At 48.6% G+C, this 25,295-nt stretch overlaps 1 protein-coding gene across 1 annotated transcript in view; it reads right to left on the bottom strand.

The window, feature by feature from the left end:
* LOC138243166 (RING finger protein 112-like) overlaps nt 1-25,295 on the bottom strand; it is a 49,283-nt gene that overhangs the window by 3,216 nt on the left and 20,772 nt on the right. The window contains exons 11-13 of the mRNA XM_069198685.1: nt 15,851-15,974; nt 15,377-15,489; nt 15,230-15,283 (exon numbers count right to left, since the gene is read on the bottom strand). Coding sequence (XP_069054786.1) covers nt 15,230-15,283; nt 15,377-15,489; nt 15,851-15,974 — 291 coding nt within the window. The remainder of the gene's footprint in view (nt 1-15,229; nt 15,284-15,376; nt 15,490-15,850; nt 15,975-25,295) is intronic.

Raw genomic sequence — 25,295 nt, 5'->3', positions numbered from 1 at the left:
CACTGATACTGATTCTGTACTGACACTGATACTGTAACTGTACTGTACTGGTATCTACACTGATACTGCTACTGTACTGACACTGATACTGTAACTGTACTGTACTGGTATCCACACTGATACTGCTACTGTACTGACACTGATACTGTAACTATACTGTACTGGTATCTAAACTGATACTGCTACTGTACTGACACTGATACTGTAACTATACTGTACTGGTATCCACACTGATACTGCTACTGTACTGACACTGATACTGTAACTGTACTGTACTGGTATCTACACTGATACTGCTACTGTACTGACACTGATACTGTAACTATACTGTACTGGTATCCACACTGATACTGATTCTGTACTGACACTGATACTGTAACTGTACTGTACTGATATCCACACTGATACTGCTACTGTACTGACACTGATACTGTAACTGTACTGTACTGATATCCACACTGATACTGCTACTGTACTGACACTGATACTGTAACTATACTGTACTGATATCTACACTGATACTGCTACTTTACTGACACTGATACTGTAACTGTACTGTACTGATATCTACACTGATACTGCTACTGTACTGACACTGATACTGTAACTGTACTGTACTGGTATCCACACTGATACTGCTACTGTACTGACACTGATACTGTAACTGTACTGTACTGGTATCTACACTGATACTGCTACTGTACTGACACTGATACTGTAACTATACTGTACTGGTATCCACACTGATACTGCTACTGTACTGACACTGATACTGTAACTGTACTGTACTGGTATCTACACTGATACTGCTACTGTACTGACACTGATACTGTAACTATACTGTACTGGTATCCACACTGATACTGATTCTGTACTGACACTGATACTGTAACTATACTGTACTGGTATCTACACTGATACTGATTCTGTACTGACACTGATACTGTAACTGTACTGTACTGATATCCACACTGATACTGATTCTGTACTGACACTGATACTGTAACTGTACTGTACTGGTATCCACACTGATACTGATTCTGTACTGACACTGATACTGTAACTGTACTGTACTGGTATCTACACTGATACTGATTCTGTACTGACACTGATACTGTAACTGTACTGTACTGATATCCACACTGATACTGATTCTGTACTGACACTGATACTGTAACTATACTGTACTGGTATCCACACTGATACTGATTCTGTACTGACACTGATACTGTAACTGTACTGTACTGGTATCCACACTGATACTGCTACTGTACTGACACTGATACTGTAACTGTACTGTACTGGTATCTACACTGATACTGCTACTGTACTGACACTGATACTGTAACTGTACTGTACTGGTATCCACACTGATACTGATTCTGTACTGACACTGATACTGTAACTGTACTGTACTGGTATCTACACTGATACTGCTACTGTACTGACACTGATACTGTAACTATACTGTACTGGTATCCACACTGATACTGTACTGACACTGATACTGTAACTATACTGTACAGGTATCCACACTGATACTGATTCTGTACTGACACTGATACTGTAACTATACTGTACTGGTATCCACACTGATACTGCTACTGTACTGACACTGATACTGTAACTATACTGTACTGGTATCCACACTGATACTGCTACAGTACTGACACTGATACTGTAACTATACTGTACTGGTATCTACACTGATACTGATTCTGTACTGACACTGATACTGTAACTATACTGTACTGGTATCCACACTGATACTGATTCTGTACTGACACTGATACTGTAACTGTACTGTACTGGTATCTACACTGATACTGATTCTGTACTGACACTGATACTGTAACTGTACTATACTGATATCGACACTGATACTGATTCTGTACTGACACTGATACTGTAACTATACTGTGCTGGTATCCACACTGATACTGCTACTGTACTGACACTGATACTGTAACTGTACTGTACTGGTATCCACACTGATACTGCTACTGTACTGACACTGATACTGTAACTATACTGTACTGGTATCCACACTGATACTGCTACTGTACTGACACTGATACTGTAACTATACTGTACTGATATCTACACTGATACTGTACTGTACTGACACTGATACTGTAACTGTACTGTACTGGTATCCACACTGATACTGATTCTGTACTGACACTGATACTGTAACTATACTGTACTGGTATCCACACTGATACTGCTACTGTACTGACACTGATACTGTAACTGTACTGTACTGGTATCCACACTGATACTGATTCTGTACTGACACTGATACTGTAACTATACTGTACTGGTATCCACACTGATACTGATTCTGTACTGACACTGATACTGTAACTATACTGTACTGATATCCACACTGATACTGCTACTGTACTGACACTGATACTGTAACTATACTGTACTGGTATCCACACTGATACTGATTCTGTACTGACACTGATACTGTAACTATACTGTACTGGTATCCACACTGATACTGATTCTGTACTGACACTGATACTGTAACTATACTGTACTGGTATCCACACTGATACTGATTCTGTACTGACACTGATACTGTAACTGTACTGTACTGGTATCTACACTGATACTGCTACTGTACTGACACTGATACTGTAACTGTACTGTACTGGTATCCACACTGATACTGATTCTGTACTGACACTGATACTGTAACTGTACTGTACTGGTATCTACACTGATACTGCTACAGTACTGACACTGATACTGTAACTGTACTGTACTGATATCCACACTGATACTGATTCTGTACTGACACTGATACTGTAACTATACTGTACTGGTATCCACACTGATACTGCTACTGTACTGACACTGATACTGTAACTGTACTGTACTGATATCTACACTGATACTGCTACTGTACTGACACTGATACTGTAACTGTACTGTACTGGTATCCACACTGATACTGATTCTGTACTGACACTGATACTGTAACTGTACTGTACAGGTATCCACACTGATACTGCTACAGTACTGACACTGATACTGTAACTGTACTGTACTGATATCCACACTGATACTGATTCTGTACTGACACTGATACTGTAACTATACTGTACTGGTATCCACACTGATACTGCTACTGTACTGACACTGATACTGTAACTGTACTGTACTGATATCTACACTGATACTGATTCTGTACTGACACTGATACTGTAACTATACTGTACTGGTATCCACACTGATACTGATTCTGTACTGACACTGATACTGTAACTGTACTGTACTGGTATCTACACTGCTACTGTACTGACACTGATACTGTAACTATACTGTACTGGTATCTACACTGATACTGCTACTGTACTGACACTGATACTGTAACTATACTGTACTGGTATCCACACTGATACTGCTACTGTACTGACACTGATACTGTAACTGTACTGTACTGGTGTCTACACTGATACTGCTACTGTACTGACACTGATACTGTAACTATTCTGTACTGGTATCTATACTGATACTGCTACTGTACTGACACTGATACTGTAACTGTACTGTACTGGTATCCACACTGATACTGATTCTGTACTGACACTGATACTGTAACTGTACTGTACTGATATCCACACTGATACTGCTACTGTACTGACACTGATACTGTAACTATACTGTACTGATATCTACACTGATACTGCTACTTTACTGACACTGATACTGTAACTGTACTGTACTGATATCTACACTGATACTGCTACTGTACTGACACTGATACTGTAACTGTACTGTACTGGTATCCACACTGATACTGCTACTGTACTGACACTGATACTGTAACTGTACTGTACTGGTATCTACACTGATACTGCTACTGTACTGACACTGATACTGTAACTATACTGTACTGGTATCCACACTGATACTGCTACTGTACTGACACTGATACTGTAACTGTACTGTACAGGTATCTACACTGATACTGCTACTGTACTGACACTGATACTGTAACTATACTGTACTGGTATCCACACTGATACTGATTCTGTACTGACACTGATACTGTAACTATACTGTACTGGTATCCACACTGATACTGCTACTGTACTGACACTGATACTGTAACTGTACTGTACTGATATCCACACTGATACTGATTCTGTACTGACACTGATACTGTAACTGTACTGTACTGGTATGCACACTGATACTGCTACTGTACTGACACTGATATTGTAACTATACTGTACTGGCATCTACACTGATACTGCTACTGTACTGACACTGATACTGTAACTGTACTGTACAGGTATCCACACTGATACTGATTCTGTACTGACACTGATACTGTAACTATACTGTACTGGTATCCACACTGATACTGCTACTGTACTGACACTGATACTGTAACTATACTGTACTGGTATCCACACTGATACTGCTACTGTACTGACACTGATACTGTAACTGTACTGTACTGGTATCTACACTGATACTGATTCTGTACTGACACTGATACTGTAACTATACTGTACTGGTATCCACACTGATACTGATTCTGTACTGACACTGATACTGTAACTGTACTGTACTGATATCCACACTGATACTGATTCTGTACTGACACTGATACTGTAACTGTACTGTACTGGTATCCACACTGATACTGATTCTGTACTGACACTGATACTGTAACTATACTGTACTGGTATCCACACTGATACTGCTACTGTACTGACACTGATACTGTAACTGTACTGTACAGGTATCCACACTGATACTGATTCTGTACTGACACTGATACTGTAACTATACTGTACTGGTATCCACACTGATACTGCTACTGTACTGACACTGATACTGTAACTGTACTCTACTGATATCTACACTGATACTGCTACTGTACTGACACTGATACTGTAACTATACTGTACTGGTATCCACACTGATACTGCTACTGTACTGACACTGATACTGTAACTATACTGTACTGGTATCCACACTGATACTGCTACAGTACTGACACTGATACTGTAACTATACTGTACTGGTATCCACACTGATACTGCTACTGTACTGACACTGATACTGTAACTATACTGTACTGATATCTACACTGATACTGTACTGTACTGACACTGATACTGTAACTATACTGTACTGGTATCTATACTGATACTGCTACTGTACTGACACTGATACTGTAACTATACTGTACTGATATCTACACTGATACTGATTCTGTACTGACACTGATACTGTAACTGTACTGTACTGGTATCTACACTGATACTGCTACTGTACTGACACTGATACTGTAACTGTACTGTACTGGTATCCACACTGATACTGCTACTGTACTGACACTGATACTGTAACTATACTGTACTGGTATCCACACTGATACTGCTACTGTACTGACACTGATACTGTAACTGTACTGTACTGGTATCTACACTGATACTGCTACTGTACTGACACTGATACTGTAACTATACTGTACTGGTATCCACACTGATACTGATTCTGTACTGACACTGATACTGTAACTGTACTGTACTGATATCCACACTGATACTGCTACTGTACTGACACTGATAGTGTAACTATACTGTACTGATATCTACACTGATACTGCTACTTTACTGACACTGATACTGTAACTGTACTGTACTGATATCTACACTGATACTGCTACTGTACTGACACTGATACTGTAACTGTACTGTACTGGTATCCACACTGATACTGCTACTGTACTGACACTGATATTGTAACTGTACTGTACTGGTATCTACACTGATACTGCTACTGTACTGACACTGATACTGCAACTATACTGTACTGGTATCCACACTGATACTGCTACTGTACTGACACTGATACTGTAACTGTACTGTACTGGTATCTACACTGATACTGCTACTGTACTGACACTGATACTGTAACTATACTGTACTGGTATCCACACTGATACTGATTCTGTACTGACACTGATACTGTAACTGTACTGTACAGGTATCCACACTGATACTGCTACTGTACTGACACTGATACTGTAACTATACTGTACTGGTATCCACACTGATACTGATTCTGTACTGACACTGATACTGTAACTATACTGTACTGGTATCCACACTGATACTGATTCTGTACTGACACTGATACTGTAACTATACTGTACTGGTATCCACACTGATACTGATTCTGTACTGACACTGATACTGTAACTGTACTGTACTGGTATCCACACTGATACTGCTACAGTACTGACACTGATACTGTAACTGTACTGTACTGATATCCACACTGATACTGATTCTGTACTGACACTGATACTGTAACTATACTGTACTGGTATCCACACTGATACTGCTACTGTACTGACACTGATACTGTAACTGTACTGTACTGATATCTACACTGATACTGATTCTGTACTGACACTGATACTGTAACTATACTGTACTGGTATCCACACTGATACTGATTCTGTACTGACACTGATACTGTAACTGTACTGTACTGGTATCTACACTGCTACTGTACTGACACTGATACTGTAACTATACTGTACTGGTATCTACACTGATACTGCTACTGTACTGACACTGATACTGTAACTATACTGTACTGGTATCCACACTGATACTGCTACTGTACTGACACTGATACTGTAACTGTACTGTACTGGTGTCTACACTGATACTGCTACTGTACTGACACTGATACTGTAACTGTACTGTACTGGTATCCACACTGATACTGATTCTGTACTGACACTGATACTGTAACTGTACTGTACTGATATCCACACTGATACTGCTACTGTACTGACACTGATACTGTAACTATACTGTACTGATATCTACACTGATACTGCTACTTTACTGACACTGATACTGTAACTGTACTGTACTGATATCTACACTGATACTGCTACTGTACTGACACTGATACTGTAACTGTACTGTACTGGTATCCACACTGATACTGCTACTGTACTGACACTGATACTGTAACTGTACTGTACTGGTATCTACACTGATACTGCTACTGTACTGACACTGATACTGTAACTATACTGTACTGGTATCCACACTGATACTGCTACTGTACTGACACTGATACTGTAACTGTACTGTACAGGTATCTACACTGATACTGCTACTGTACTGACACTGATACTGTAACTATACTGTACTGGTATCCACACTGATACTGATTCTGTACTGACACTGATACTGTAACTATACTGTACTGGTATCCACACTGATACTGATTCTGTACTGACACTGATACTGTAACTGTACTGTACTGGTATGCACACTGATACTGCTACTGTACTGACACTGATATTGTAACTATACTGTACTGGCATCTACACTGATACTGATACTGTACTGACACTGATACTGTAACTATACTGTGCTGGTATCCACACTGATACTGCTACTGTACTGACACTGATACTGTAACTGTACTGTACAGGTATCCACACTGATACTGATTCTGTACTGACACTGATACTGTAACTATACTGTACTGGTATCCACACTGATACTGCTACTGTACTGACACTGATACTGTAACTATACTGTACTGGTATCCACACTGATACTGCTACTGTACTGACACTGATACTGTAACTGTACTGTACTGGTATCTACACTGATACTGATTCTGTACTGACACTGATACTGTAACTATACTGTACTGGTATCCACACTGATACTGATTCTGTACTGACACTGATACTGTAACTGTACTGTACTGATATCCACACTGATACTGATTCTGTACTGACACTGATACTGTAACTGTACTGTACTGGTATCCACACTGATACTGATTCTGTACTGACACTGATACTGTAACTATACTGTACTGGTATCCACACTGATACTGCTACTGTACTGACACTGATACTGTAACTGTACTGTACTGATATCTACACTGATACTGCTACTGTACTGACACTGATACTGTAACTATACTGTACTGGTATCCACACTGATACTGCTACTGTACTGACACTGATACTGTAACTATACTGTACTGGTATCCACACTGATACTGCTACAGTACTGACACTGATACTGTAACTATACTGTACTGGTATCCACACTGATACTGCTACTGTACTGACACTGATACTGTAACTATACTGTACTGATATCTACACTGATACTGTACTGTACTGACACTGATACTGTAACTATACTGTACTGGTATCTATACTGATACTGCTACTGTACTGACACTGATACTGTAACTATACTGTACTGATATCTACACTGATACTGATTCTGTACTGACACTGATACTGTAACTGTACTGTACTGGTATCTACACTGATACTGCTACTGTACTGACACTGATACTGTAACTGTACTGTACTGGTATCCACACTGATACTGCTACTGTACTGACACTGATACTGTAACTATACTGTACTGGTATCCACACTGATACTGCTACTGTACTGACACTGATACTGTAACTGTACTGTACTGGTATCTACACTGATACTGCTACTGTACTGACACTGATACTGTAACTATACTGTACTGGTATCCACACTGATACTGATTCTGTACTGACACTGATACTGTAACTGTACTGTACTGATATCCACACTGATACTGCTACTGTACTGACACTGATAGTGTAACTATACTGTACTGATATCTACACTGATACTGCTACTTTACTGACACTGATACTGTAACTGTACTGTACTGATATCTACACTGATACTGCTACTGTACTGACACTGATACTGTAACTGTACTGTACTGGTATCCACACTGATACTGCTACTGTACTGACACTGATATTGTAACTGTACTGTACTGGTATCTACACTGATACTGCTACTGTACTGACACTGATACTGTAACTGTACTGTACTGATATCCACACTGATACTGATTCTGTACTGACACTGATACTGTAACTATACTGTACTGGTATCCACACTGATACTGCTACTGTACTGACACTGATACTGTAACTGTACTGTACTGGTATCTACACTGATACTGCTACTGTACTGACACTGATACTGTAACTATACTGTACTGATATCTACACTGATACTGTACTGTACTGACACTGATACTGTAACTATACTGTACTGGTATCCACACTGATACTGATTCTGTACTGACACTGATACTGTAACTGTACTGTACAGGTATCCACACTGATACTGCTACTGTACTGACACTGATACTGTAACTGTACTGTACTGGTATCTACACTGATACTGATTCTGTACTGACACTGATACTGTAACTATACTGTACTGGTATCCACACTGATACTGATTCTGTACTGACACTGATACTGTAACTGTACTGTACTGATATCCACACTGATACTGATTCTGTACTGACACTGATACTGTAACTGTACTGTACTGGTATCCACACTGATACTGATTCTGTACTGACACTGATACTGTAACTATACTGTACTGGTATCCACACTGATACTGCTACTGTACTGACACTGATACTGTAACTGTACTGTACTGATATCTACACTGATACTGCTACTGTACTGACACTGATACTGTAACTATACTGTACTGGTATCCACACTGATACTGCTACTGTACTGACACTGATACTGTAACTATACTGTACTGGTATCCACACTGATACTGCTACAGTACTGACACTGATACTGTAACTATACTGTACTGGTATCCACACTGATACTGCTACTGTACTGACACTGATACTGTAACTATACTGTACTGATATCTACACTGATACTGTACTGTACTGACACTGATACTGTAACTATACTGTACTGGTATCTATACTGATACTGCTACTGTACTGACACTGATACTGTAACTATACTGTACTGATATCTACACTGATACTGATTCTGTACTGACACTGATACTGTAACTGTACTGTACTGGTATCTACACTGATACTGCTACTGTACTGACACTGATACTGTAACTGTACTGTACTGGTATCCACACTGATACTGCTACTGTACTGACACTGATACTGTAACTATACTGTACTGGTATCCACACTGATACTGCTACTGTACTGACACTGATACTGTAACTGTACTGTACTGGTATCTACACTGATACTGCTACTGTACTGACACTGATACTGTAACTATACTGTACTGGTATCCACACTGATACTGATTCTGTACTGACACTGATACTGTAACTGTACTGTACTGATATCCACACTGATACTGCTACTGTACTGACACTGATAGTGTAACTATACTGTACTGATATCTACACTGATACTGCTACTTTACTGACACTGATACTGTAACTGTACTGTACTGATATCTACACTGATACTGCTACTGTACTGACACTGATACTGTAACTGTACTGTACTGGTATCCACACTGATACTGCTACTGTACTGACACTGATATTGTAACTGTACTGTACTGGTATCTACACTGATACTGCTACTGTACTGACACTGATACTGTAACTGTACTGTACTGATATCCACACTGATACTGATTCTGTACTGACACTGATACTGTAACTATACTGTACTGGTATCCACACTGATACTGCTACTGTACTGACACTGATACTGTAACTGTACTGTACTGGTATCTACACTGATACTGCTACTGTACTGACACTGATACTGTAACTATACTGTACTGATATCTACACTGATACTGTACTGTACTGACACTGATACTGTAACTATACTGTACTGGTATCCACACTGATACTGATTCTGTACTGACACTGATACTGTAACTGTACTGTACAGGTATCCACACTGATACTGCTACTGTACTGACACTGATACTGTAACTGTACTGTACAGGTATCCACACTGCTACTGCTACTGTACTGACACTGATACTGTAACTGTACTGTACAGGTATCCACACTGATACTGCTACTGTACTGACACTGATACTGTAACTGTACTGTACAGGTATCCACACTGATACTGCTACTGTACTGACACTGATACTGTAACTGTACTGTACTGGTATCCACACTGATACTGATTCTGTACTGACACTGATACTGTAACTATACTGTACTGGTATCCACACTGATACTGATTCTGTACTGACACTGATACTGTAACTGTACTGTACTGGTATCTACACTGATACTGCTACTGTACTGACACTGATACTGTAACTATACTGTACTGGTATCTACACTGATACTGCTACTGTACTGACACTGATACTGTAACTGTACTGTACAGGTATCCACACTGATACTGATTCTGTACTGACACTGATACTGTAACTGTACTGTACTGGTATCTACACTGATACTGCTACTGTACTGACACTGATACTGTAACTATACTGTACTGGTATCCACACTGATACTGATTCTGTACTGACACTGATACTGTAACTGTACTGTACTGGTATCCACACTGATACTGCTACTGTACTGACACTGATACTGTAACTATACTGTACTGATATCTACACTGATACTGCTACTGTACTGACACTGATACTGTAACTGTACTGTACTGATATCTACACTGATACTGATTCTGTACTGACACTGATTCTGTAACTATACTGTACTGGTATCTACACTGATACTGCTACTGTACTGACACTGATACTGTAACTGTACTGTACAGGTATCCACCCTGATACTGCTACTGTACTGACACTGATACTGTAACTATACTGTACTGGTATCCACACTGCTACTGCTACTGTACTGACACTGATACTGTAACTATACTGTACTGGTATCTACACTGATACTGCTACTGTACTGACACTGATACTGTAACTGTACTGTACTGGTATCTACACTGATACTGCTACTGTACTGACACCGATACTGTAACTGTACTGTACTGGTATCCACACTGATACTGCTACTGTACTGACACTGATACTGTAACTGTACTGTACTGATATCCACACTGATACTGATTCTGTACTGACACTGATACTGTAACTGTACTGTACTGGTATGCACACTGATACTGCTACTGTACTGACACTGATACTGTAACTATACTGTACTGGTATCCACACTGATACTGCTACTGTACTGACACTGATACTGTAACTGTACTGTACAGGTATCCACACTGATACTGATTCTGTACTGACACTGATACTGTAACTATACTGTACTGGTATCCACACTGATACTGCTACTGTACTGACACTGATACTGTAACTATACTGTACTGGTATCCACACTGATACTGCTACAGTACTGACACTGATACTGTAACTATACTGTACTGGTATCCACACTGATACTGCTACTGTACTGACACTGATACTGTAACTATACTGTACTGATATCTACACTGATACTGTACTGTACTGACACTGATACTGTAACTATACTTTACTGGTATCTATACTGATACTGCTACTGTACTGACACTGATACTGTAACTATACTGTACTGATATCTACACTGATACTGATTCTATACTGACACTGATACTGTAACTATACTGTACTGGTATCCACCCTGATACTGCTACAGTACTGACACTTATACTGTAACTGTACTGTACTGGCATCCACACTGATACTGCTACAGTACTGACACTGATACTGTAACTATACTGTACTGGTATCCACACTGATACTTCTACTGTACTGACACTGATACTGTAACTATACTGTACTGATATCTACACTGATACTGTACTGTACTGACACTGATACTGTAACTATACTGTACTGGTATCTATACTGATACTGCTACTGTACTGACACTGATACTGTAACTATACTGTACTGATATCTACACTGATACTGCTACTGTACTGACACTGATACTGTAACTATACTGTACTGATATCCACACTGATACTGCTACTGTACTGACACTGATACTGTAACTATACTGTACTGGTATCCACCCTGATACTGCTACTGTACTGACACTGATACTGTAACTGTATTGTACTGATATCTACACTGATACTGATTCTGTACTGACACTGATACTGTAACTGTACTGTACTGGTATCCACACTGATACTGCTACTGTACTGACACTGATACTGTAACTATACTGTACTGGTATCCACCCTGATACTGCTACTGTACTGACACTGATACTGTAACTGTACTGTACTGATGTCTACACTGATACTGCTACTGTACTGACACTGATACTGTAACTATACTGTACTGGTATCCACACTGATACTGCTACTGTACTGACACTGATACTGTAACTATACTGTACTGGTATCCACACTGATACTGCTACAGTACTGACACTGATACTGTAACTATACTGTACTGGTATCCACACTGATACTGCTACTGTACTGACACTGATACTGTAACTATACTGTACTGATATCTACACTGATACTGTACTGTACTGACACTGATACTGTAACTATACTGTACTGATATCTACACTGATACTGTACTGTACTGACACTGATACTGTAACTATACTGTACTGGTATCTATACTGATACTGCTACTGTACTGACACTGATACTGTAACTATACTGTACTGATATCTACACTGATACTGCTACTGTACTGACACTGATACTGTAACTATACTGTACTGGTATCCACCCTGATACTGCTGCAGTACTGACACTTATACTGTAACTGTACTGTACTGGCATCCACACTGATACTGCTACAGTACTGACACTGATACTGTAACTATACTGTACTGGTTTCCACACTGATACTTCTACTGTACTGACACTGATACTGTAACTATACTGTACTGATATCTACACTGATACTGTACTGTACTGACACTGATACTGTAACTATACTGTACTGGTATCTACACTGATACTGCTACAGTAGACACTGATACTGTAACTATACTGTACTGGTATCTACACTGATACTGCTACAGTACTGACACTGATACTGTAACTATACTGTACTGGTATCTATACTGATACTGCTACTGTACTGACACTGATACTGTAACTATACTGTACTGGTATCTATACTGATACTGCTACTGTACTGACACTGATACTGTAACTATACTGTACTGATATCTACACTGATACTGCTACTGTACTGACACTGATACTGTAACTATACTGTACTGATATCCACACTGATACTGCTACTGTACTGACACTGATACTGTAACTATACTGTACTGGTATCCACACTGATACTGATTCTGTACTGACACTGATACTGTAACTGTACTGTACTGGTATCTACACTGATACTGCTACTGTACTGACACTGATACTGTAACTATACTGTACTGATATCCACACTGATACTGCTACAGTACTGACACTGATACTGTAACTGTACTGTACTGGTATCCACACTGATACTGATTCTGTACTGACACTGATACTGTAACTATACTGTACTGGTATCCACACTGATACTGATTCTGTACTGACACTGATACTGTAACTGTACTGTACTGGTATCCACACTGATACTGCTACTGTACTGACACTGATACTGTAACTATACTGTACTGGTATCCACCCTGATACTGCTACTGTGCTGACACTGATACTGTAACTGTACTGTACTGATGTCTACACTGATACTGTACTGACACTGTAACTAAACTGTAACACTGATAACTTTGTCTGTCCCACACGGACAGGCTGAGGGAACTGAGTCTCTTCAGTCTGGAGGGAGTGTCTTACACTGACAGGCTGGAGGAACTGAGTCTCTTCAGTCTGGAGGGAGTGTCCCACACTGACAGGCTGGAGGAACTTAGTCTCTTCAGTCTGGAGGGAGGGTCCCACACGGACAGGCTGAGGGAACTGAGTCTCTTCAGTCTGGAGGGAGTGTCCCACACTGACAGGCTGGAGGAACTGAGTCTCTTCAGTCTGGAGGGAGTGTCCCACACTGACAGGCTGATTGAACTGAGTCTCTTCAGTCTGAAGGGAGGGTCCCACACTGACAGGCTGGAGGAACTGAGTCTCTTCAGTCTGGAGGGAGTGTCCCACACTGACAGGCTGATTGAACTGAGTCTCTTCAGTCTGAAGGGAGGGTCCCACACTGACAGGCTGGAGGAACTGAGTCTCTTCAGTCTGGAGGGAGTGTCCCACACTGACAGGCTGATTGAACTGAGTCTCTTCAGTCTGAAGGGAGGGTCCCACACTGACAGGCTGGAGGAACTGAGTCTCTTCAGTTTGGAGGGAGGGTCCCGCACTGACAGACAGTTGAGTAGTTTTTCCTGTGCTTCAGGGAGACTCACCTCTGCAGGGGAGGAAATGCTGTATTTGCCTTGAAGAATGACACGAGCTGCTTCCTGCCAAGACAAGAACGAGCTCAGTTCCGGCTCACGGGTCTGGGTGGGTGAGGGGTGACAAGTCAGTGTGTGGTTCTGCTGGTCCAGTCTTACCTTGAACTTCCCTGACAGTGTCGCTCCAGTCTCGGTGGGCTGCCTTCTCTCCAGGACCTGGGCGGTGTGGTTGATATAGTCCTTCAGGTGGAACTGAAACTCCTCATCCATGTCTTAGAAAAACACAGCGAGAAGCCAGAGACGTCAAGAGAGCTAGACTTCCTAAACCTCTGTCGTCTTGGACAGAGGCTGCAAGAGGACCTGGTATTCACAGACACTCTGCTGTACACAGAGAGGGGTGGGAGGGGGGAACAAGCCGATACCCTGGCTTCTCTCCAGACACAGCTGGGTGAGCTCCTCCAGTCAGGACAGGAGGCTCTGCTGTACACAGAGAGGGGTGGGAGGGGGGAACAAGCCGATACCCTGTCTTCTCTCTAGACACAGCTGGGTGAGCTCCTCCAGTCAGGAGAGGAGGCTCTACTGTACACAGAGAGGGGTGGGAGGGGGGAACTGGCAGGTGTTTAGGAGTCTGACCTTGGACCGACCCTCGTTGGCTCCGGACCAGCCTGTTCCCAGGGAAGGGCAGCAGGAAGCAGCTCGGACTCCTCTCCCTCAGGATCCTGAGAGCCTGTTCGTACCTGCCGGAGTCCTGCAGGCGCTGAAACACAGGAGGACATGACACCTGTAGGGGGCTGTACCCCAGCCTGTAGGGGGCTGTACCCCAGCCTGTAGGGGCGCTCTGACCAGTCTGCAGTATCTGTACCCCAGCCTGTAGGGGCGCTCTGACCAGTCTGCAGTATCTGTACCCCAGCCTGTAGGGGGCTGTACCCCAGCCTGTAGGGGCGCTCTGACCAGTCTGCAGTATCTGTACCCCAGCCTGTAGGGGGCTGTACCCCAGCCTGTAGGGGTGCTCTGACCAGTCTGCAGTATCTGTACCCCAGCCTGTAGGGGGCTGTACCCCAGCCTGTAGGGGTGCTCTGACCAGTCTGCAGTATCTGTACCCCAGCCTGTAGGGGGCTGTACCCCAGCCTGTAGGGGCACTCTGACCAGTCTGCAGTATCTGTACCCCAGCCTGTAGGGGGCTGTACCCCAGCCTGTAGGGGTGCTCTGACCAGTCTGCAGTATCTGTACCCCAGCCTGTAGGGGGCTGTACCCCAGCCTGTAGGGGTGCTCTGACCAGTCTGCAGTATCTGTACCCCAGCCTGTAGGGGCACTCTGACCAGTCTGCAGTATCTGTACCCCAGCCTGTAGGGGGCTGTACCCCAGCCTGTAGGGGCGCTCTGACCAGTCTGCAGTATCTGTACCCCAGCCTGTAGGGGGCTGTACCCCAGCCTGTAGGGGTGCTCTGACCAGTCTGCAGTATCTGTACCCCAGCCTGTAGGGGGCTGTACCCCAGCCTGTAGGGGCGCTCTGACCAGTCTGCAGTATCTGTACCCCAGCCTGTAGGGGGCTGTACCCCAGCCTGTAGGGGCACTCTGACCAGTCTGCAGTATCTGTACCCCAGCCTGTAGGGGGCTGTACCCCAGCCTGTAGGGGCGCTCTGACCAGTCTGCAGTATCTGTACCCCAGCCTGTAGGGGCGCTCTGACCAGTCTGCAGTATCTGTACCCCAGCCTGTAGGGGGCCGTACCCCAGCCTGTAGGGGCACTCTGACCAGTCTGCAGTATCTGTACCCCAGCCTGTAGGGGGCTGTACCCCAGCCTGTAGGGGCGCTCTGACCAGTCTGCAGTATCTGTACCCCAGCCTGTAGGGGCGCTCTGACCAGTCTGCAGTATCTGTACCCCAGCCTGTAGGGGGCTGTACCCCAGCCTGTAGGGGCACTCTGACCAGTCTGCAGTATCTGTACCCCAGCCTGTAGGGGGCTGTACCCCAGCCTGTAGGGGCGCTCTGACCAGTCTGCAGTATCTGTACCCCAGCCTGTAGGGGGCTGTACCCCAGCCTGTAGGGGCACTCTGACCAGTCTGCAGTATCTGTACCCCAGCCTGTAGGGGGATGTACCCCAGCCTGTAGGGGCACTCTGACCAGTCTGCAGTATCTGTACCCCAGCCTGTAGGGGGCTGTACCCCAGCCTGTAGGGGCACTCTGACCAGTCTGCAGTATCTGTACCCCAGCCTGTAGGGGGCTGTACCCCAGCCTGTAGGGGCGCTCTGACCAGTCTGCAGTATCTGTACCCCAGCCTGTAGGGGGTTGTACCCCAGCCTGTAGGGGCGCTCTGACCAGTCTGCAGTATCTGTACCCCAGCCTGTAGGGGGCTGTACCCCAGCCTGTAGGGGCGCTCTGACCAGTCTGCAGTATCTGTACCCCAGCCTGTAGGGGCGCTCTGACCAGTCTGCAGTATCTGTACCCCAGCCTGTAGGGGGCTGTACCCCAGCCTGTAGGGGCGCTCTGACCAGTCTGCAGTATCTGTACCCCAGCCTGTAGGGGGCTGTACCCCAGCCTGTAGGGGTGCTCTGACCAGTCTGCAGTATCTGTACCCCAGCCTGTAGGGGGCTGTACCCCAGCCTGTAGGGGTGCTCTGACCAGTCTGCAGTATCTGTACCCCAGCCTGTAGGGGGTTGTACCCCAGCCTGTAGGGGTGCTCTGACCAGTCTGCAGTATCTGTACCCCAGCCTGTAGGGGGCTGTACCCCAGCCTGTAGGGGCACTCTGACCAGTCTGCAGTATCTGTACCCCAGCCTGTAGGGGGCTGTACCCCAGCCTGTAGGGGTGCTCTGACCAGTCTGCAGTATCTGTACCCCAGCCTGTAGGGGGCTGTACCCCAGCCTGTAGGGGTGCTCTGACCAGTCTGCAGTATCTGTACCCCAGCCTGTAGGGGCACTCTGACCAGTCTGCAGTATCTGTACCCCAGCCTGTAGGGGGCTGTACCCCAGCCTGTAGGGGCGCTCTGACCAGTCTGCAGTATCTGTACCCCAGCCTGTAGGGGGCTGTACCCCAGCCTGTAGGGGTGCTCTGACCAGTCTGCAGTATCTGTACCCCAGCCTGTAGGGGGCTGTACCCCAGCCTGTAGGGGCGCTCTGACCAGTCTGCAGTATCTGTACCCCAGCCTGTAGGGGGCTGTACCCCAGCCTGTAGGGGCACTCTGACCAGTCTGCAGTATCTGTACCCCAGCCTGTAGGGGGCTGTACCCCAGCCTGTAGGGGCGCTCTGACCAGTCTGCAGTATCTGTACCCCAGCCTGTAGGGGCGCTCTGACCAGTCTGCAGTATCTGTACCCCAGCCTGTAGGGGGCCGTACCCCAGCCTGTAGGGGCACTCTGACCAGTCTGCAGTATCTGTACCCCAGCCTGTAGGGGGCTGTACCCCAGCCTGTAGGGGCGCTCTGACCAGTCTGCAGTATCTGTACCCCAGCCTGTAGGGGCGCTCTGACCAGTCTGCAGTATCTGTACCCCAGCCTGTAGGGGGCTGTACCCCAGCCTGTAGGGGCACTCTGACCAGTCTGCAGTATCTGTACCCCAGCCTGTAGGGGGCTGTACCCCAGCCTGTAGGGGCGCTCTGACCAGTCTGCAGTATCTGTACCCCAGCCTGTAGGGGGCTGTACCCCAGCCTGTAGGGGCACTCTGACCAGTCTGCAGTATCTGTACCCCAGCCTGTAGGGGGATGTACCCCAGCCTGTAGGGGCACTCTGACCAGTCTGCAGTATCTGTACCCCAGCCTGTAGGGGGCTGTACCCCAGCCTGTAGGGGCACTCTGACCAGTCTGCAGTATCTGTACCCCAGCCTGTAGGGGGCTGTACCCCAGCCTGTAGGGGCGCTCTGACCAGTCTGCAGTATCTGTACCCCAGCCTGTAGGGGGTTGTACCCCAGCCTGTAGGGGCGCTCTGACCAGTCTGCAGTATCTGTACCCCAGCCTGTAGGGGGCTGTACCCCAGCCTGTAGGGGCGCTCTGACCAGTCTGCAGTATCTGTACCCCAGCCTGTAGGGGCGCTCTGACCAGTCTGCAGTATCTGTACCCCAGCCTGTAGGGGGCTGTACCCCAGCCTGTAGGGGCGCTCTGACCAGTCTGCAGTATCTGTACCCCAGCCTGTAGGGGGCTGTACCCCAGCCTGTAGGGGTGCTCTGACCAGTCTGCAGTATCTGTACCCCAGCCTGTAGGGGGCTGTACCCCAGCCTGTAGGGGTGCTCTGACCAGTCTGCAGTATCTGTACCCCAGCCTGTAGGGGGTTGTACCCCAGCCTGTAGGGGCGCTCTGACCAGTCTGCAGTATCTGTACCCCAGCCTGTAGGGGGCTGTACCCCAGCCTGTAGGGGCGCTCTGACCAGTCTGCAGTATCTGTACCCCAGCCTGTAGGGGGCTGTACCCCAGCCTGTAGGGGCACTCTGACCAGTCTGCAGTATCTGTACCCCAGCCTGTAGGGGCGCTCTGACCAGTCTGCAGTATCTGTACCCCAGCCTGTAGGGGGCTGTACCCCAGCCTGTAGGGGCGCTCTGACCAGTCTGCAGTATCTGTACCCCAGCCTGTAGGGGGCTGTACCCCAGCCTGTAGGGGTGCTCTGACCAGTCTGCAGTATCTGTACCCCAGCCTGTAGGGGCGCTCTGACCAGTCTGCAGTATCTGTACCCCAGCCTGTAGGGGGCTGTACCCCAGCCTGTAGGGGTGCTCTGACCAGTCTGCAGTATCTGTACCCCAGCCTGTAGGGGCGCTCTGACCAGTCTGCAGTATCTGTACCCCAGCCTGTAGGGGGCTGTACCCCAGCCTGTAGGGGTGCTCTGACCAGTCTGCAGTATCTGTACCCCAGCCTGTAGGGGGCTGTACCCCAGCCTGTAGGGGCGCTCTGAGCAGTCTGCAGTATCTGTACCCCAGCCTGTAGGGGGCTGTACCCCAGCCTGTAGGGGCACTCTGACCAGTCTGCAGTATCTGTACCCCAGCCTGTAGGGGGCTGTACCCCAGCCTGTAGGGGCACTCTGACCAGTCTGCAGTATCTGTACCCCAGCCTGTAGGGGGCTGTACCCCAGCCTGTAGGGGCGCTCTGACCAGTCTGCAGTATCTGTACCCCAGCCTGTAGGGGGCTGTACCCCAGCCTGTAGGGGCGCTCTGACCAGTCTGCAGTATCTGTACCCCAGCCTGTAGGGGGCTGTACCCCAGCCTGTAGGGGCACTCTGACCAGTCTGCAGTATCTGTACCCCAGCCTGTAGGGGCGCTCTGACCAGTCTGCAGTATCTGTACCCCAGCCTGTAGGGGGCTGTACCCCAGCCTGTAGGGGCACTCTGACCAGTCTGCAGTATCTGTACCCCAGCCTGTAGGGGGCTGTACCCCAGCCTGTAGGGGCGCTCTGACCAGTCTGCAGTATCTGTACCCCAGCCTGTAGGGGCGCTCTAACCAGTCTGCAGTATCTGTACCCCAGCCTGTAGGGGCGCTCTGACCAGTCTGCAGTATCTGTACCCCAACCTGTAGGGGCGCTCTGACCAGTCTGCAGTATCTGTACCCCAGCCTGTAGGGGGCTGTACCCCAGCCTGTAGGGGCGCTCTGACCAGTCTGGAGTATCTGTACCCCAGCCTGTAGGGGGCTGTACCCCAGCCTGTAGGGGCGCTCTGACCAGTCTGCAGTATCTGTACCCCAGCCTGTAGGGGGCTGTACCCCAGCCTGTAGGGGTGCTCTGACCAGTCTGCAGTATCTGTACCCCAGCCTGTAGGGGGCTGTACCCCAGCCTGTAGGGGCGCTCTGACCAGTCTGCAGTATCTGTACCCCAGCCTGTAGGGGGCTGTACCCCAGCCTGTAGGGGCGCTCTGACCAGTCTGCAGTATCTGTACCCCAGCCTGTAGGGGGCTGTACCCCAGCCTGTAGGGGCGCTCTGACCAGTCTGCAGTATCTGTACCCCAGCCTGTAGGGGCACTCTGACCAGTCTGCAGTATCTGTACCCCAGCCTGTAGGGGCGCTCTGACCAGTCTGCAGTATCTGTACCCCAGCCTGTAGGGGGCTGTACCCCAGCCTGTAGGGGCGCTCTGACCAGTCTGCAGTATCTGTACCCCAGCCTGTAGGGGGCTGTACCCCAGCATGTAGGGGCGCTCTGACCAGTCTGCAGTATCTGTACCCCAGCCTGTAGGGGGCTGTACCCCAGCCTGTAGGGGCGCTCTGACCAGTCTGCAGTATCTGTACCCCAGCCTGTAGGGGGCTGTACCCCAGCCTGTAGGGGCGCTCTGACCAGTCTGCAGTATCTGTACCCCAGCCTGTAGGGGGCTGTACCCCAGCCTGTAGGGGTGCTCTGACCAGTCTGCAGTATCTGTACCCCAGCCTGTAGGGGGCTGTACCCCAGCCTGTAGGGGCGCTCTGACCAGTCAGCAGTATCTGTACCCCAGCCTGTAGGGGGCTGTACCCCAGCCTGTAGGGGCGCTCTGACCAGTCTGCAGTATCTGTACCCCAGCCTGTAGGGGGCTGTACCCCAGCCTGTAGGGGCACTCTGACCAGTCTGCAGTATCTGTACCCCAGCCTGTAGGGGGCTGTACCCCAGCCTGTAGGGGCGCTCTGACCAGTCTGCAGTATCTGTACCCCAGCCTGTAGGGGGCTGTACCCCAGCCTGTAGGGGCACTCTGACCAGTCTGCAGTATCTGTACCCCAGCCTGTAGGGGGCTGTACCCCAGCCTGTAGGGGCGCTCTGACCAGTCTGCAGTATCTGTACCCCAGCCTGTAGGGGCACTCTGACCAGTCTGCAGTATCTGTACCCCAGCCTGTAGGGGCGCTCTGACCAGTCTGCAGTATCTGTACCCCAGCCTGTAGGGGGCTGTACCCCAGCCTGTAGGGGCACTCTGACCAGTCTGGAGTATCTGTACCCCAGCCTGTAGAGGGCTGTACCCCAGCCTGTAGGGGCGCTCTGACCAGTCTGCAGTATCTGTACCCCAGCCTGTAGGGGCGCTCTGACCAGTCTGGAGTATCTGTACCCCAGCCTGTAGGGGGCTGTACCCCAGCCTGGAGGGGCGCTCTGACCAGTCTGCAGTATCTGTACCCCAGCCTGTAGGGGGCTGTACCCCAGCCTGTAGGGGCGCTCTGACCAGTCTGCAGTATCTGTACCCCAGCCTGTAGGGGGCTGTACCCCAGCCTGTAGGGGCGCTCTGACCAGTCTGCAGTATCTGTACCCCAGCCTGTAGGGGGCTGTACCCCAGCCTGTAGGGGCGCTCTAACCAGTCTGCAGTATCTGTACCCCAGCCTGTAGGGGGCTGTACCCCAGTCTGTAGGGGCGCTCTGACCAGTCTGCAGTATCTGTACCCCAGCCTGTAGGGGGCTGTACCCCAGCCTGTAGGGGTGCTCTGACCAGTCTGCAGTATCTGTACCCCAGCCTGTAGGGGCGCTCTGACCAGTCTGCAGTATCTGTACCCCAGCCTGTAGGGGCGCTCTGACCAGTCTGCAGTATCTGTACCCCAGCCTGTAGGGGCGCTCTGACCAGTCTGGAGTATCTGTACCCCAGCCTGTAGGGGCGCTCTGACCAGTCTGCAGTATCTGTACCCCAGCCTGTAGGGGCGCTCTGACCAGTCTGGAGTATCTGTACCCCAGCCTGTAGGGGGCTGTACCCCAGCCTGTAGGGGCGCTCTGACCAGTCTGGAGTATCTGTACCCCAGCCTGTAGGGGGCTGTACCCCAGCCTGTAGGGGCGCTCTGACCAGTCTGCAGTATCTGTACCCCAGCCTGTAGGGGGCTGTACCCCAGCCTGTAGGGGTGCTCTGACCAGTCTGCAGTATCTGTACCCCAGCCTGTAGGGGCTGTACCCCAGCCTGTAGGGGCGCTCTGACCAGTCTGCAGTATCTGTACCCCAGCCTGTAGGGGGCTGTACCCCAGCCTGTAGGGGCGCTCTGACCAGTCTGCAGTATCTGTACCCCAGCCTGTAGGGGCGCTCTGACCAGTCTGCAGTATCTGTACCCCAGCCTGTAGGGGGCTGTACCCCAGCCTGTAGGGGTGCTCTGACCAGTCTGCAGTATCTGTACCCCAGCCTGTAGGGGCTGTACCCCAGCCTGTAGGGGCGCTCTGACCAGTCTGCAGTATCTGTACCCCAGCCTGTAGGGGGCTGTACCCCAGCCTGTAGGGGCGCTCTGACCAGTCTGCAGTATCTGTACCCCAGCCTGTAGGGGCGCTCTGACCAGTCTGCAGTATCTGTACCCCAGCCTGTAGGGGGCCGTACCCCAGCCTGTAGGGGCACTCTGACCAGTCTGCAGTATCTGTACCCCAGCCTGTAGGGGGCTGTACCCCAGCCTGTAGGGGCACTCTGACCAGTCTGCAGTATCTGTACCCCAGCCTGTAGGGGGCTGTACCCCAGCCTGTAGGGGTGCTCTGACCAGTCTGCAGTATCTGTACCCCAGCCTGTAGGGGGCTGTACCCCAGCCTGTAGGGGTGCTCTGACCAGTCTGCAGTATCTGTACCCCAGCCTGTAGGGGGCTGTACCCCAGCCTGTAGGGGCGCTCTGACCAGTCTGCAGTATCTGTACCCCAGCCTGTAGGGGGCTGTACCCCAGCCTGTAGGGGTGCTCTGACCAGTCTGCAGTATCTGTACCCCAGCCTGTAGGGGGCTGTACCCCAGCCTGTAGGGGCGCTCTGACCAGTCTGCAGTATCTGTACCCCAGCCTGTAGGGGGCTGTACCCCAGCCTGTAGGGGCACTCTGACCAGTCTGCAGTATCTGTACCCCAGCCTGTAGGGGGCTGTACCCCAGCCTGTAGGGGCACTCTGACCAGTCTGCAGTATCTGTACCCCAGCCTGTAGGGGCGCTCTGACCAGTCTGCAGTATCTGTACCCCAGCCTGTAGGGGGCTGTACCCCAGCCTGTAGGGGCGCTCTGACCAGTCTGCAGTATCTGTACCCCAGCCTGTAGGGGCGCTCTGACCAGTCTGCAGTATCTGTACCCCAGCCTGTAGGGGGCTGTACCCCAGCCTGTAGGGGCGCTCTGACCAGTCTGCAGTATCTGTACCCCAGCCTGTAGGGGGCTGTACCCCAGCCTGTAGGGGTGCTCTGACCAGTCTGCAGTATCTGTACCCCAGCCTGTAGGGGCACTCTGACCAGTCTGCAGTATCTGTACCCCAGCCTGTAGGGGGCTGTACCCCAGCCTGTAGGGGCGCTCTGACCAGTCTGCAGTATCTGTACCCCAGCCTGTAGGGGGCTGTACCCCAGCCTGTAGGGGCGCTCTGACCAGTCTGCAGTATCTGTACCCCAGCCTGTAGGGGGCTGTACCCCAGCCTGTAGGGGCGCTCTGACCAGTCTGCAGTATCTGTACCCCAGCCTGTAGGGGGCTGTACCCCAGCCTGTAGGGGCGCTCTGACCAGTCTGCAGTATCTGTACCCCAGCCTGTAGGGGGCTGTACCCCAGCCTGTAGGGGCGCTCTGACCAGTCTGCAGTATCTGTACCCCAGCCTGTAGGGGGCTGTACCCCAGCCTGTAGGGGCACTCTGACCAGTCTGCAGTATCTGTACCCCAGCCTGTAGGGGGCTGTACCCCAGCCTGTAGGGGCGCTCTAACCAGTCTGCAGTATCTGTACCCCAGCCTGTAGGGGGCTGTACCCCAGTCTGTAGGGGCGCTCTGACCAGTCTGCAGTATCTGTACCCCAGCCTGTAGGGGGCTGTACCCCAGCCTGTAGGGGTGCTCTGACCAGTCTGCAGTATCTGTACCCCAGCCTGTAGGGGCGCTCTGACCAGTCTGCAGTATCTGTACCCCAGCCTGTAGGGGCGCTCTGACCAGTCTGCAGTATCTGTACCCCAGCCTGTAGGGGCGCTCTGACCAGTCTGGAGTATCTGTACCCCAGCCTGTAGGGGCGCTCTGACCAGTCTGCAGTATCTGTACCCCAGCCTGTAGGGGCGCTCTGACCAGTCTGGAGTATCTGTACCCCAGCCTGTAGGGGGCTGTACCCCAGCCTGTAGGGGCGCTCTGACCAGTTTGGAGTATCTGTACCCCAGCCTGTAGGGGGCTGTACCCCAGCCTGTAGGGGCGCTCTGACCAGTCTGCAGTATCTGTACCCCAGCCTGTAGGGGGCTGTACCCCAGCCTGTAGGGGTGCTCTGACCAGTCTGCAGTATCTGTAC

This window comes from Lepisosteus oculatus, chromosome 14 (assembly GCF_040954835.1).
Source record: "Lepisosteus oculatus isolate fLepOcu1 chromosome 14, fLepOcu1.hap2, whole genome shotgun sequence".
NCBI classification, from domain to species: Eukaryota; Metazoa; Chordata; class Actinopteri; order Semionotiformes; family Lepisosteidae; genus Lepisosteus; species Lepisosteus oculatus.
The sequence above is the reverse complement of the archived record's forward strand: the minus strand, read 5'-3'. Positions and strand labels throughout refer to the sequence as shown.